This window comes from Oncorhynchus clarkii, chromosome 10 (assembly GCF_045791955.1).
Source record: "Oncorhynchus clarkii lewisi isolate Uvic-CL-2024 chromosome 10, UVic_Ocla_1.0, whole genome shotgun sequence".
Classification (NCBI taxonomy): Eukaryota; Metazoa; Chordata; class Actinopteri; order Salmoniformes; family Salmonidae; genus Oncorhynchus; species Oncorhynchus clarkii.
In genome coordinates, this window is record NC_092156.1 from 16,689,710 (window position 1) to 16,706,918 (window position 17,209).

Consider the following 17,209-nt stretch of genomic DNA (forward strand, 5'->3'; position numbering starts at 1 on the left):
GTGTTCTACAAATAGCATTACATTCATGTTAATTTCCCTTCTCAAGCTTGAAAAAGGAGGATGCATTAGTTGAACTTCATAGTAGTTGGTTTGGTTTATGACTGATTAATAACATTGAATAGATGGAATATCCCAGGGTGAAAACGTCTATGTGGATTCCATAGCCTGAGTGAATGCAGACAGATGATCTAATAATTGATTTATTCTGGGAGTCAGTCAAATTCAACTTGTCCATCATCCAGTCAAGGAATGAGGCAACGTGTGTGTAGAAAATTTTGCACTGTGTCGTTATAGTTTGTTTTTTTGCCGTTAATGCTATCCTTCTATGAGTAGATTGAATGTGCCCCTAGGCGCTGATATTGGGTCAGTTTTGCAATTTCCCCACTAATGGTTAAGTAATAGGATTGGGGGAAAGGAAGCTGGTCCTACATCTGTACCTAGGGGAAACTTCACTCTGAAGCCTGATTGATTGTTCCATATTAATGAGACCCAGTTATCATTTCCAGTCAGTGGAGAGACACCAAGTCACATTGATTGGAATGTTTCCTTTGGTGACTGATTCTAACCACAAAGCACAAACACACACATACACCTTGTCACTTGCTTGCTCATTGACTCACTCATTCACTCAGGGACGCACACATGCCTGCTCGTTCGCACACACGCACACACATGCACTCGCATGCATGCGCACACGCACACAGACAGACAGACACACACCCTGTCACACACAATGCATCTTGTGTCCTCAGTGCCTTGCCTATCCCAGTCTCCTCTCCTTGTGGTCTGTGGTCTGTGGGGACTGTGTGGAGAGGCAGAGGGGACAGTGTAGTGTGGTCTGTGGGGCAAGGGTCCAGCAGGGTCTCCCTGTGGGGAAGGAGGGACAGACAAGGGGTCACAGTGAACAAAGCTTTGGCTCATTCTGACCAATTAGCCCAGTCCAAGAGTCAGCTCATCCCGTTACTGCCATCATGTGCCCTCCATCAAATCATAGTGGTCGTAAGTCCATTATCTCTCCCCCCCCCCCCCCCCCCCCCCCAGCCTCTCTTAGCGCTGTCTCCCCCACTCAATCACATATGGTATAGTGCGTACCAAATGGCAACCTATTCCCTATATATTGCACTACTTTTGACCAGGGCTCATAGGGCCTCTCTTAACATTGTCTCCCCCACTCAATCACATAGGCTGCATCCCAAATGGCACCCTATTCCCTATATAGTACATTACTTTTGACCAGGGCCCTATGTAGGGAAAAGGGTACCATTTTGGACGCATTCATTGTCTAGCCTACTGACTGACCAAACGTCTGAGGAGGAATGTGCATTCAGGAATGACTTAATTAGTACACACAGTGAATGAAGCATTGTGTGGCACAGACAAAGATGACCAATTATTATTACGATATCAATCTTGCTAACAACACATGTATTTTACTGATTCAGAGGGGTTGGATTAAATGCGGAAGACACATTTCAGTTGAATGCGTTCAGTTGTACAACTGACTAGGTATCCCCCTTTCCCTTTCCCATTAAGGGGGGAATCCTAACATCCATTAGTAAAATGTTCACTTATTGACATCAATGCATTACATTGACATCAATGCATTACTAAGGGAAAATTCCATTTAAGTGGAAGTTAGTATTCACCCCTAAGTTAGCAAGTCTTTGGGCTCAATACAACATACACGTTTATGACGCATTCAGATTAAATGGAAGAGATGGCGCTTTGCCAATGTTAACTTGGCTAATTGAGAGAGTGAGGTCTTCTATCTCAGTGGTTTATGACAGGAATAAATGTGTTATGAAGCTGATTAGTTTCCTCTTTTCCCAATGCCCCACCTTGTTCACATCTGTTTACATAGAAGAGAAAAGGAAACATGGCTGTACCCCCCACCCAATCCACAAAGTGTCCTTCTGACATCCTCTCACACTAGGCCTGGGATGTGTTCTGTAGAGCACATATTAGTTAAACGCTTTGCAACATCCTGGGACAATTTGTGTTCTTATTGGACAAGTTTAAGTAGTAGCTCCCAGTTTCACTCCACCCTTTTCTCTCCCTGCTGTTTTCTCCCTGCTGTTTTCTTCCTGTCGTGTCGTTATAGCGTTGGGCCAGTAACCAAAAGGTTGCTGAATCGAATCCCTGAGCTGACAAGGTACAAATCTGTCATTCTGCCCCTGAAGAAGACAGTTAACCCACTGTTCCCCAGAAGACCATCATTATAAATAAGAATTTGTTCTTAACTGACTTAACGAAAACAACATTAGGTTTCCTCTACTGCAACACCCTATGGCCACAACCCAAACATGTATTTTATTTCTCCATATCTACTTTTATGTACAGCTATGAGTTCATTTCTGTTCATAGAAGTACATATGCAGTCCATGTGTGTGACTGACTCTCTCAGTGTATTAATTCCTGTGTGCTTTTATGAGTTTGAAAGTATGAATGCGAGTGGGAGTTGTGCAACAAACAAAGGCACACGTCATAGACAGAAGAAGGCAGCAGTCTTCTCAAGCTGTTCACGCACATCTTTGGTGTTGAGGAGGAGACAATCATGCCCACAGGGTATGTGTCGCCCTCTAATGGATACATTAACATTTTACATTTTGATCATTTATCACACTCTTTTTTTTTTTTTTTTTTTTCTGTTTTTGAATTTTACCCCTTTTTCTCCCCAATTTCGTGGTATCCAATTGTTTTTTTTAGTAGCTACTATCTTGTCTCATCGCTACAACTCCCGTACGGGCTCGGGAGAGACGAAGGTTGAAAGTCATGCGTCCTCCGATACATAACCCAACCAAGCCGCACTGCTTCTTAACACAGCACGCATCCAACCCGGAAGCCAGCCACACCAATGTGTCGGAGGAAACACTGTGCACCTGGCAACCTTGGTTAGCGCGCACTGTGCCCGGCCCGCCATAGGGGTCACTGGTGCGCGATGAGACAAGGATATCCCTACCGGCCAAGCCCTCCCTAACACGGACAACGCTAGGCCAATTGTGCGTCGCCCCACGGACCTCCCGGTCGCGGCCGGTTACGACAGAGCCTTAACTTCAGTTAGTGCTAAACACGACTGCTAGAATCTTGACTAGAACCCCAAAATTGTATCATATTACTCCAGTGCTAGCCTCTCTACACTGGCTTCCTGTTAAAGCTAAGGCTGAATTCAAGGTTTTACTGCTAACCTACAAAGCATTACATGGGCTTGCTCCTACCTATCTTTCCGATTTGGTCCTGCAGTACATACCTACATGTACGCTATGGTCACAAGATACAGGCCTCCTTATTGTCCCTAGAATTTCTAAGAAAAAACAGCCGGAGGCATAGTTTTCTCTTATAGAGCTACATTTTTATGGAATGGTCTGCCTATTCATGTGAGAGACGCAGACTCGGTCTCGAACTTTAAGTCTTTATTGAAGACTCATCTCTTCAGTAGGTCCTATGATTGAGTGTAGTCTGGCCCAGGAGTGTGAAGGTGAACGGAAAGGCACTGGAGCAACTAACCCCCTTGCTGTCTGCCTGGCTGGTTCCCCTCTCTCCACTGGGATTCTATGCCTCAAACCCTATTACAGGGGCTGAGTCACTGGCTTACAGGTGCTCTTCCATGCCATCCCTAGGAGGGGTGCGCCACTTGAGTGGGTTGAGTCACTGACATGTTCTTCCTGTCCGGGTTGCCCCCCCCCCCCCCCTCCCTTGGGTTTGTGCCATAAGGGAGATATTCGTCATGTGTGTTATGTGTCGGGGGCTAGGGTCAGTGTGTTATATCTGGACTATTTCTCCTGTCTTATCCAGTGTCCTGTGTGAATTTAAATATGCTTTCTCTAATTATTTCTCTTTTTCTCTTTTTCTCCTCTCTCTCTCTCTCTCTCTCTCTCTCTCGGAGGACCTGAGCCCTAGGACCATGCCTCAGGACTACCTGGCCTGATGACTCCTTGCTGTTCCCAGTCCACCTGGTCGTGCTGCTACTCCAGTTTCAACTGTGCTACCTTGTCCCAGACCTGCTGTTTTCAACTCTCTAGAGACAGCAGGAGCGGTAGAGATACTCTGAATGATCGGCTATGAAAAGCCAACTTGAGGTGCTGACCTGTTGCACCCTCTACAACCACTGTGATTATTATTATTTGACCCTGCTGGTCATCTATGAACATTTGAACATCTTGGACATGTTCTGTTATAATCTCTACCCGGCAACCCCTCATAGCCTGGTTCCTCTCTTGTTTTTTTCCTAGGTTCTGGCCTTTCTAGGGAGTTCTTCCTAGCCACTGTGCTTCTACACCTGCAATGCTTGCTGTGTGGGGTTTTAGGCTGGGTTTCTGTACAGCACTTTGTGACATCACCTGATGTAAGAAGGGCTTTATAAATACATATGATTGATTGTAATGAGCTGTTTTTACCAACACCTTAGCTCCTACCGTGGCTACCTGCTCATCGTCTATCACTCAGTATGAGCCCCTGACCACAAAATTTGCTTTCCGGACTGACAATCTATAGAGAGGACCTGACTACTGTCATAAACAAGAGTTTAACCCACATTTTCCTCCCTGACCCATGTCCCACATCGTGGGGGCTGCTGTCTGTCTGTGGTTTACACTGGTACATTTCCTCCAGCTCACATTTTTGTGACATCCATTGTGTCTTGAATGTCCATCACCTTGAATCCGGGGTTGTCAATACCCAGCGTCTTGTGGTGGTTGTTTTGGTTACTGTTGCATTGGCCTAAATTACTCTGAAAGTAGTGGACAGTGTGGGGTAGTCATCGGCACGGTTCTGGAGAAGTTGGAAAATTCCACGCGGTACTTGCCCATCTTGTCGCGGGAGATACAGCAGGAAGCTGTATCCCCATCCTGGGGGATGAAGGAGGCCCATACCTGGCAGGCGGAGCTGGTGGACTCGGCCGTCCAGTCCAGAAAGACCACCAGCTCAAAGTTCTGCTGCTGAAGGGAGTCTGCTGTCATGCCGTAGAACGGACTGGCCTTGTCAATGACATGGTATAATGCCAACGGGCAGACAAAAAACAGGTTGTCCTGGCCAGCGTCCACTGCAAAGTCAATGCCTACCTGGTCCAGAATTATAGTTTCGCTGTCCGGCGTGACAGTTGTCCTAAGCAGCTTGCCGTAGATTTGGCTCCCGGTGAGTAAGGTCTTACGGAGGTTGACCACTTGAATCACCAGGCACAGGCGGTCCTTGTTCAGGCAGATGACCGCTGCATCACTGAAAGTCACTGTCTTTTCACTCTTCTTGGGAAGAGAGATCTTGGCCAGGATCACCCCACACATGAAGCAGTTGATAAAGACCGCAATGAGGGATTGGACGACGATGATGGCCACGGTGCCAGGGCAGTGCCCGGAGAGTGCCCGTCCACCATAACCAATGGTGGTCTGGGTCTCTAAGGAGTACAGGAAAGACATGATGAGATCATTAACATTGACTATACAGTGGACATGACTGGCTGTAAAGTTCTGTCCAATTAGATCCCCATTGCTCTTGGCGATCCAGTGCCATAGAAGGCTGAAGATGAACCAGCTGCCTGTGAACCAGCTGCCAGAGGCAATGAAGAGGAGGACGGAATACCAGCGGATCTCCACCAGGAAGGCAAAGTGGTTGTGGTACTTGATGTTGCCAAACTTAATGTTGCAGCAGCCATATTTGGTCACCAGCCGGGTCCGGCGGATTCTGTGCTCTGTCAGGTAGTCGTGGTTGGGCCTCTGGACGAACTGAAACATCCTGAGCTCTGGGGAAAAAACAATAACAATTGTGTAAGGCCGGGATAAACCGCAATGGAGGAACCACAAAGTGGTCAATTAGCTGACAGACTAGTTTTATTTGGTTATGGAAAATGAACATCAATAAAATGAATATAGAAAAAAGAATAAGAACTTGAGTGTTTATCTCAGATAAACTTTTGAAAAAACTTATCCCCCATTTATATTGTTCACTAACCTTGTTCATAAAACAGCTCGTCAGCAATAGATTTGAAATGTGTCTTTGATATTCCACAAATGTTTCTTCCCGTAACAGGACATATTTTATTTGCCTTAGAAACAAGAGATAAAACACAACATGTTGTGTTCTATTATGTTTTCAGTGCCTTAGGAGATGAAATAGTTGATAAAAGTTACATTTGATATTTCACAGTTACCCACCCTACAAAGTGGCATGAGTACATTTGTGGTTCTAATTGTTCCCCTGTTATGTAATTGACTAAACAAATCCCTGGCAGCAGTTCCACTGAAGGGAAACCAGACAATAGTGATGCCCTTGCACTTTACGATCTCTGTCTTAAATAACTATGGCAACCTCTCCCCAAGTAACCATTTAACATAAGTCACTCGTCCTCTAATAAAACTCAATGAGGCAACACTGTTTCTGCCCTTAAAAAGACAACAGCCTTTTTTCACAATTTCCTATTCAGCAAACATACACACAAAACTTTGCACTTATAAAAATGTCAATACCACTTAAGACATTGTTGTTCTGTCTATCTAAACAGTGGAAAATACACTTCACGTACCTGCTAAGTGAAACCATGGGCCAAACTGCAGAGACAGGATCAATTCGGGAACTCCTTCTCTGAGCAAGTTGCCATGAAGGAGTTGCAAAGGTTTTAATCTACAGTGAAATGTCCTAATCCCAGCCACATGTCATGGTGTACACAGCCCTCAAACAGACAGACAAGAGAGGCAGGTTGGAATATTCCAGACAGTGCATCACTATTTTAGCCTTACTAGACCCCTGTCAACACCCCACCACACTCCTCCGGAGTCCCTAGTACAGCCACTCACTCCATCCCAGCCAGGGTGTCGTGGTTGGCTGTGGCTCTCCCTGACATGGTGGCCCATTGCACATGGTCTCCACCACCACCATATGTGAAGCCTCAATTCCAGAAATGGAATATTCTGGATTCAGTGGCCGCACAGTTTGCCACACAAGACCTACGACAGGCAGGAGGTGCACCTATTGAAGATGGGACAACGTGACCACTGCAGCATCCATGCTGTTTTGATTTTCAACTGAAACCATTAGTCAATGAAATAGGGAGAAAAAAATACAAAGACATGACTTATTGATGTCTTTTCTTCTCAATTGTTCTTTAAATACAGTAGACGCTTCTAGGAAGGTGCAGTATCATTGGTTTTAGGGACCCTATTCAATCCAACACTTGTTTCCTATGATTGTAGCTGTACCACCAAGTGTATGGTACTGTCTTATATCCTTTTGATGTCGATTTTTAGATCTGTGTTTAAATACATGTTCAAAACACTTTCATTTTCATAAAATTGGGGCACGTAACCTCAGTTCGCAGATTTACTCAACAATTTAGCCTGACCACACGCACCTGTTTCTTTGGTTTACAGAACTATTACTGAGAAATGCCCTAGATAATTTATTTCTTTGCTTTTACCAAATAGATAAAACATGATACTGCCCTGTAAAAGTCTGTATTTTGCAAACAGATTTGAGTGTACATTAAATATAATGTCTTACAATTACACCATGCTTGTATTGGCAATATCAGAGAGGTAGGCTTGTTGTGTAAATCAAATGATACAACCCCCCCAAAAAAAGTATTTTAAATCAAGTTTGTAAGGCAACAAAATTGGAAAAATGCCAGGGGCAAATTCAGTGCAGCTACGACAAATCGCCTTAAATCTACAGTTTTATATAGAGCCAATGCTGAATGGAACTCTTTACCAATCCATATTTTTCAGGCAAAAAGTAACTCCACCTTCAAGAAAAAAGAAAATAACATCTAATGTGATAGACCATATGATTGGACAGCAAATAGAAAGCATCAACTGAATGTTAAATGGGTTAGGGTTAGGGAATGGAGAATGGAGAAAGCAAAGAATGGAGAAAGTCAATGGAGTAGAGAGGAAAAAAATACAAAAACATGACTTATTGATGTCATTTCTTCTGTTCTTTAAATACAGCAGACACTTCTAGGAAGGTACAGTATCATTCGGTTTAGTGACCGTATTCAATCCAACTCTTGTTTCCTATGATTGTAGCTGTACCATCCAGCGCAGGGTATTGTAGAATTTTCGATCTGTGTTCAAATAACTTTCATTTTCATAAAATTGGGGTATGTAACCTCGCACATTTGCAGATTTACTCAACACTTTAGCCTGACCACATATACCTTTTTGTTGGGGTTTACAGAAGCATTACTGAGAAATGCCCTAGATCATTTATTTATTTGATTTTACCAAATAGATTTAAACATGATACTGCCCTGTAAAAGTCTGTATTTTGTGAAAAGATTTGAGTGTACATTAAATAAAATGTCTTACAATTACACCATAGTTCGTATTGAAACAGTTCACCAGGAATCTTTTTCTTCTGTATCACATGTTCATTTAAACAAATTTGATCCCTTCATATGATAGAAACTTGATAATTTGATGTTTACTAAAAGTTTGCTGAATGTCATTATAAATACACGTCTCATTATACTATTAAAACCTGACTGGCTGTGTTAAGTCTATTTTAATTTAACTATTATTTTTATGAGCCGTTATAAGCTATAATGCCGACTACATCTCAAGGACAGTTTTGGTACATAAGTAAAATTACTTATGTTAATATATGAAATACAATTCTGATTGAATGCGCCATGATAAACAATGACATCAGTATATAATAACTTACTCTTAAAATGTAGTTAGGCAACACTAAATGGCTACACTGAATTATCGGCCGATGATGTCGACGAAATTCTCAAATTATCTGTAATTAATAATAACTCAATTGGGACAACCAAATTATGAACTTACCTCTTTCAGACGAAGAACTTGTTGAAACTACCGAGACCAAGGCAGCTCTGCCCAAAGATATACATTACCAGTAGGTGTGTCAAAAGTTTGGACACACCTACTCATTCAAGGGTTTTTATTTATTTGTACTATTGTCTACATTGTAGAAAAAAATCTGAATACTTCAAACTATGAAATAACACATATGGAATCATGTAGTAACCAAAAAAGTGTTAAACAAATCAAAATATATTACTTCAAAGTAGCCACCCTTTGCCTTGATGACATATTTGCACACTCATGGAATTCTCTTAACCAGCATCATGAGGTAGTCACCTGGAATGCATTTCAATTAACTGGTGTGTCTTGTTAAAAGTTCATATGTGGAATTCTTTCCTTCTTAATGTGTTTGAGCCAATCAGTTGTTGTGACAAGGTAGGGGTGGTATACAGAAGATAGCCCTATTTGGTAAAATACCAAGTCCATATTATGGCAAGAACAGCTTAAATAATCAAAGAGAAATGATTAGTCCATCACTACTTTAAGACATGAAGGTCAGTCAATCCGGAAAATGTCAAGAATTTTGAAAGTTTCTTTAAGTGCAGTCGCAAAACGTATCAAGCGCTATGATGAAACTGTCTCTCATATCGACCGCCACGGGAAAAGAAGACCCAGAGTTACCTCTGCTGCAGAGGATAAGGTCAAGTTACCAGCTTCTGAAATTGCAGCCCTATTAAATGCTTCACAGAGTTCTAATAACAGACACATCTCAACATCAACTGTTCAGAGAAGACTGTGTGAATCAGGCATTCATGGTCGAATTGCTGTGTACTACTCCCTTCACAGAACAGTGCAAACTGGCTCTAACCATAATAGAAAGAGGAGTGGGAGGCCCCAGTGCACAACTGAGCAAGAGGACAAGTACATTAGACTGTCTAGTTTGAGAAAAGGAGCCTCACAAGTCCTCAACTGGCAGCATAATTAAATTGTACCCGCAAAACACCAGTTTCAACGTCAACAGTGAAGAGGCAACTCCGGGATGCTGGCCTTCTAGGCAGAGTTCCTCTGTCCAGTGGCTGTGTTCTTTTGCCCATCTTAAACTTTTATTTTCATTGACCAGTCTGAGAAATGGCTTTTTCTTTGACGTTGAGACTGGTGTTTTGTAGGTACTATTTAATGAAGTCACTCTGTGGTCCAATTCATCCCAAACCATCTCAATTGAGTTGAGGTTGGGTGATTGTGGAAGCCAGGTCATCTGATGCAGCACTCTCCACTCTCCTTCTTGGTCAAATAGCCCTTACACAGTCTGTAGGTGTATTGGGACATTGTCCTGTTGAAAAACAAATTATAGTCCCACTAAGCGCAAACCAGATGGGATGGCATGTCACTGCAGAATGCTGTGGTAGACATGCTGGTTAAGTGTACCTTGAATTCTAAATAAATGAGTGTCACCAGCAAAACACTCCCACACCATCACCTCCTCCATGCTTCACGGTGGGAACCACACATGCGGAGATCATCTGTTCACCTACTCTGCGGTTTGCAAACCAGTATTTCTACTTGCACATCCACATCTGCACATCTGTCACTCCAGTGTTAATTGCTAAATTGCAATTACTATGGTCTATTTATTGCCTTACTGTAACAGTTTTCTTGCGGTGAAGGAGAGGCGGACCAAAGCGCAGCGTGGTTATTTTGATTCATGTTTAATAAAGCACTTCACATGAACAAACTAACAAAAACAAGAAAGGTGAAAACCCAAAACAGTCCTATCTGGTGCAAACACAGAGACAGGAACAATCACCCACCAACACATAGTGAAACCCAGGCTACCTAAGTATGATTCTCAATCAGAGACAACTAATGACACCTGCCTCTGATTGAGAACCATACTAGGCCGAAACATAGAAATACCCAAATCATAGAAAAACAAACAGACTGCCCACCCCAACTCACGCCCTGACCATACTAAATAATGACAAAACAAAGGAAATAAAGGTCAGAACGTGACAGTACCCCCCCCCCCCCCCCCCCAAAGGTGCGGACTCCGGCCGCAAAACCTTAACCTATAGGGGAGGGTCTGGGTGGGCGTCTGTCCGCGGTGGCGGCTCTGGCGCGGGACGCGGACCCCACTTCACCATCGTCTTAGTCCGCCTTATTGTCTGCATCCGTGGCCTCCTAACCACGGCGACCCTTCTAAATGACCCCACTGGACAGAGGGGCGGAAGCTCTGGACAGAGGGGCGGAAGCTCTGGACAGAGGGGCGGGGGCTCTGGCGCCTCTGGGCTGAGGCGCTCTGGCGCCTCTGGGCTGAGGGGCTCTGGCGCCTCTGGGCTGAGGGGCTCTGGCGCCTCTGGGCTGAGGGGCACTGGCGCCTCTGGGCTGAGGGGCACTGGCGCCTCTGGGCTGAGGGGCACTGGCGGCCCCTGGCTGACTGGCGGCACTGGCGGCCCCTGGCTGACTGGCGGCCCCTGGCTGACTGGCGGCCCCTGGCTGACTGGAGACACTGGCGGCGCCGGGCAGACTGGCGGCGCCGGGCAGACTGGCGGCGCCGGGCAGACTGGCGGCGCCGGGCAGAGGCGGGAGACTCCGGCTGCGCTGGAGAGGAGGAAGGCTCCGGCAGCGCTGGACAGGCGGGAGCACCTGTAGGGATGAGACGGAGAGACAGCCTGGTGCGGGGGGCTGCCACCGGAGGGCTGGTGCGTGGAGGTGGTACCGGATAGACCAGACCGTGCAGACGCACTGAAGCTCTTGAGCATCGAGCCTGCCCAATCTTACCCGGTTGAATGCTCCCGGTCGCCCTGCCAGTGCTGCGAGGTGGAATAGCCCGCACTGGGCTATGCAGGCGAACCGGGGACACCATGCGCAAGGTTGGTGCCATGTAAGCCGGCCCAAGGAGACGCACTGGAGACCAGATGCGTAGAGCCGCTCGGCCGATACGCGGAGCTGGTATGTACCGCACCGGGCTATGCACCCGCACTGGGGACACCCTGCGCTCCACAGCATAACACGGTGCCTGCCCGGTCTCTCTCGCCCCCCGGTAAGCACAGGAAGTTGGCGCAGGTCTCCTACCTGGCTTCGCCACACTTCCTGTGTGCCCCCCTACAAGAAATCTTTGGGGCTGACTCTTGGGCTTCCATCCACGCTGCCATGCTGCCTCCTCATACCAGCGCCTCTCTGCCTTCGCCGCCTCCAGCTCTTCTTTGGGGCGGCGATATTCTCCAGGCTGTGCCCAGGGTCCTTTTCCGTCCACTTCGTCCTCCCATGTCCATTCCTCCTCGCGCTGCTCCTGCTGTACCTTGGGGCGGCAACACTCCCCTGGTTTTGCCCAGGGTCCTCTCCCGTCGAGGATTTCTTCCCAAGTCCAGAAGTCTTTATTTCGCTGCTCCTGCTGCTGCCCGTTACCACGCCGCTTGGTCCTGTTGTGGTGGGTGATTCTGTAACGGTTTTTTTGCGGTGAAGGAGAGGCGGACCAGAGCACAGCGTGGTTATTTTGATTCATGTTTATATAAAGCACTTCACATGAACAAACTAACAAAAACAAGAAAGGTGCAAACCCAAAACAGTCCTATCTGGTGCAAACACGGAGACAGGAACAATCACCCACCAACACACAGTGAAACCCAGGCTACCTAAGTATGATTCTCAATCAGAGACAACTAATGACACCTGCCTCTGATTGAGAACCATACTAGGCCGAAACATAGAAATACCCAAATCATAGAAAAACAAACATAGACTGCCCACCCCAACTCACGCCCTGACCATACTAAATAATGACAAAACAAAGGAAATAAAGGTCAGAACGTGACACTTACCTCCTTACTTCATTTGCACACACTGTATACAGATTGTTCTATTGTGTTATTGACTGTACGTTTGTTTATCCCATGTGTAACTCTGTTGTTGTTTTGTCGCACTGCTTTGCTTTATCTTGGCCAAGTCACAGTTGTAATTGAGAACTTGTTCTCAACTGGCCGACCTGGTTAAATAAAGGTGAAAAAAATACAAATATGTATCTATTGTAATTCCTAGGATACAACAGTGAATAATGTAGAACAAATAAATAGCATCAAAGGGCACCTTACAACTTACAATAATGAACACCTTGTAAAACAGCTTTGAAAACCAACCTGGCAATGTTTAAGATTTTAACACAACTTTGATATTTTTTTGGTACAGTTGTGTCATTCATTTATTTTCACAGATGTTTTGTACACTCACATGACAATCATAGACTAAAATACTGAATTATGGTATGTGGAAGGTGGTTGCTGTGTGGTTGGGAGGTTCTGCCTGTCATTTGTTCTCAACAGCTAGCCAGTCTCGGAAGGGGGACTTGAAGAGGTAGACTGCTCTCTTTGTTCTGAGTGTTTGCAGTGCTAGTGTTTTTAGTTAATCTGGGTATGTCACATATTATGTGCCCAGTATGATAGAGAAATAAAAGTTTCTTAGCAGATAATGACAACATGACAATAACAGTAGCTGTAGATGATGTAGTGAAAAGTTGGAGGGAGGTTGGTAATTGAAGACATCAGGTGGACCCACATCTGGGTGCTGGGCAGAACCCCTAGGTCCTGGAGAACAGGAGCAGAGTTAAAGGGAACAGGGTAGGAGCCAGAGACGTAAACAAGCAAACACGCTGGTTACACTTTACTGTGAGAAATTTTGATGGATTAGTGCAGTGTTATAAATGGGAGTTATGTACTTTTCAACACTTTTGGAAGGTATAGCCTACATATAGCTAGTCCCCCTCCAACTCAGAGCACAGAGAATCAGACTGATCCGAACTCATTGGTTCTGGTAGATGGGATACCTCCTGGGGGGTTTCGGACAGTCGATGGTCCTAATGTCATGTGGAGAGGTAAATTGAAGAGGTACATTTTTATAAGCTCAGCATAACTACCATTTCTTGCTTTCTCAAATGTCAACCAAAGCTTAACATACTTTGCGTATTGGGCTTCACCACAGTGTAGGGCGTCAGTGCTTTCAGTGGTCGACCATCCAACTGCTCCAACTGGAGAAGACTGTTGGCTTCCACCAAGTGCTAGGGAAACTAACACTAGCTTCAGGTTATTTTGTGTGCACATTGTGTGCTCTCTGATATGACATTCATTGAAATTATAATAATTTCAGATAATATAATGTGATTGATAAACAGAAGGTTATTTCAATTGCCAAGCTGTCCAACTCCTTGACAATTCCCCGTCAGAAGAAGTGTAGGTTGATTTTGGCAATCATGCGCTTCACTCCGAAATGGCCAGCACAGCCTCCTTCTCCTCCTTGGTAAAAATCACCCTCCTGTGTGGCTGGCTATCCTTCTACACCTGCATTGCTTGCTGTTTGGGGTTTTAGGCTGGGTTTCTGTACAGCACTTTGAGATATCAGCTGATGTACGAAGGGCTATATAAATAAATTTGATTTGATTTTTTATTTGATTGATCCTTCCCCATACATATGCCCCATGCCTAACAAGTTGGAAGAGAAGAGTTGCTGAAATACTCAAGTCTAAGTACATTTGCACTGCTGTCTTTCTCTGTTTCTCTCTGTCTGTCTTCCACTCTCTTCCCACCTCGCTCCCTCTCTCACTGTCATCCTTTCTCCCCTCCCCTCTGTGTCTGTCTAGCAAAGACACCTGGTTAAGGGCATTTGAAATTACCATAATTGCTTACACCTATCCACTTGATTTATCAGGTTTATCAGGTTTAACTTAACTTAACTTGTTCGTTTTCAATATGACATATAATTACATTAAATCCGTCCAGTTCTCTAATAGAAGTTAACTGCTTAACGTTACTCTGAATGTTGTTGGCCTCTGACTAGGCAGGCTGAGGTAAATAAGTACTCTAGCTAGCAAAGTCAATCTAAAAACTGCATCAATTATTTATTCCTATTTAACAATATTTTCTTATATAAAAACAACGACATGGTAAGGAAAGTGTTCTCTTTCCAGTCTTGTCGCTCCTTTGAGGCAGCAGGTAGTCAGCAGGTTGTCACTGTCAAGAACACCGTCCTTGGAGAGCAATTCTGAGGTAATAGATTTGCGCGGACTGAGCGAGCGTTTTGAGGTGAAATAGAACAAGAACTGCCCGCGTCCTCCTTCCTTCGTGACCGCTACAAGGTAAAATACAGCCAAGCAACCAGCATAGCAACGGATGCTTTGGTTCATTACGTAATCCGGTCAGAATTTTGCACGTTCTAGCAACAGCCCTAGCAACATAAACTAGAACTCATCGAATCCCATTGTAACGGAGGGGGGGAACACTTTTTGGCAGGGAGACACTATTTGGCAAGACAGGCCCTAGGTGAGATCTTGCTTGAGGGAAATAAAAAAGACTTTCAATTGGGCTCCTGAGTGGCACAACGGTCTAAGGCACTGCATCTCAGTGCAAGAGGTGGCAGGTAGCCTAGTGGTTAGAGCGTTGGGCTAGTAACCCCAAGGTTGAAAGCTTGAATCCCTGAGCTGACAAGACAAAAATCTGTCGTTCTGCCCCTGAACAAAGCAGTTAACCACACTAGGCCATCATTGAAAATAAGAATTTCTTCTTTACTGACTTGCCTAGTTAAATTAAGGTTACTTTTTATTTATTTTTAAACACACCTCCTCAGAGATGCTGAAGGATGCCATGCTTTCAACAGGAGAAAGGCACTTCAATTTAATTTATCTCATTGGGTACATCATGGGCAAATGTAAACAGTTATTTTCAGATTTTTGGTGGAATGACACACAAAGAAAAATGCAGAGGTGCCCCGTGGCTCCATACCTTCCCTGTGTAAAGACACCCTGTGACAGTTTAAGCGTACACTGTTGTTTTTGCAGCAAGTTACCTGTAAGTTTACAGTAATGTAATGTTAAACCAAAGTTACTTTGTAATTTATGCTAACATACAGTACCTTTTTTACAGTAACTTACAGGTAACTGGCTGCCAGTAATTTACAGTAAAAACTACTATATTTTGTACAGTGTAGTCCTGGACTTTAAACAAAAAAATATCCATTGAACATGCTTCTTATTCCAGGACTAAGCTTAATAAAACTGACCCCTCAAGTTCAAGTACTTCACAGCATGCAGGGTTTTGTTGTGAACATCAATAAGTGCATCCAGAGCAAATGTCAAAGGAACTAACCAAAGTCTCTGCAATTTGCAGTGAGGAGCCATAAACCCATAAAAAATCAGTTCAGCTACAGAATCGCGCAGCTCATTATCACTGACATTCAAATCCTCCAACCTAGTTTGGTTTGATCTGATCACTGAGGCCGGACCCTCACAAGCCTTCTTGGTTAGTCTACACCTCTCTAGTCTTCAGAGAGTGGAGATGAGGAGGGAAAAGATAGAGAGAATTTGAAGTGACAGTGCACATCCAAACAATCAGGGCAGTTCACCTTGAAATGAAAATTCTCTCTGGATACCTTTACCCCTACCCAGTCCATGGATGTTGATTTGAGCATCCACAGACAGTGATTTTTGGTCCAGTCCAGCCTGGATTTGGCCTAAAAATAGATGTCTACGATTGGTTCCGATTTGGGCCGGAACGGCCTTCATTTGGCCTAAAAATAGACGTCAATGATTGGTTTAGATTTGTTTCGGACCGGCCCAAAAATCAACGTCTGTAGACGTTCAAATCAAGGCAAGGGCAGACCGACCAAATCCGGGCCTTGTTTGGGGGCAGATCTCATCAGAAATATACCCAGTGTGCTTTGCAAGTGTTCGTTTTCACATTTACATTCTGGTAATTTAGCAGACACTTATCCAGAGCGACTTACAGTCTGTGCATTCAACTAAGGTAGATAAACAACCACATATCACAGTCATGGCAAGTCAAATGTTTCCATAGCCATTACTGAGAATGTTGCTGTAGATTGTTAAAGTGTTCTGTTGATTGTGTCAAAAGCCCTAGAAAATGATCACTACCAATTCTGAAGGATATGAAATGGCTAACTTAAGTGTGAGTGATATATGGGAGCAATTATACATGTTTCTTACTTCAATATCTGTTTTGCTCCAATTAGATTTTTATTTTGTATTTTTTATATCTGACATAATGCTTTCCTCTAACATTATAGGAGTGGCTCTTTTTACCGAATTGTTTGACTCATTCCGTTAATTTGCTTCAGTCATGTCCAGAGTATCCATTACCGGATGAACAATGAACAAAAATCTCAAAATAATCAGAATTCTACCACTCTCTCGTTCACCCATGGGCTTATAGGAGCTACCACTTGTGACTGAGACGTATAAAAGTGTGCTTCAAACGATGTACATTTGTCATTGCTAGGCATACAAATAAGATTATTTCCTGATAACATTGAAATGAGGTCTGTTGCATCTGCAACAAGAATAGATTGTCAACAATTCTTGGCGGAATGCAATTGCTTGACTGCTGCAAGGGAGAATAGCACAATATCGTCAGCGAACTGCAGCAGCCAGCCCCCCACATGATTAGTTCTCGAGTTTG

The 17,209-nt window shown here is 44.3% G+C and overlaps 1 protein-coding gene across 1 annotated transcript; it reads right to left on the minus strand.

Annotated features, from left to right (window-relative positions):
* Positions 1-4,609: 4,609 nt before the first annotated feature.
* Positions 4,610-5,723, minus strand: LOC139419450 (potassium inwardly rectifying channel subfamily J member 1b). The gene is given in 2 exon segments (XM_071169398.1): positions 4,610-4,739; positions 4,741-5,723. Coding segments are annotated over 2 exon segments (1,113 nt in total).
* Positions 5,724-17,209: the final 11,486 nt, after the last annotated feature.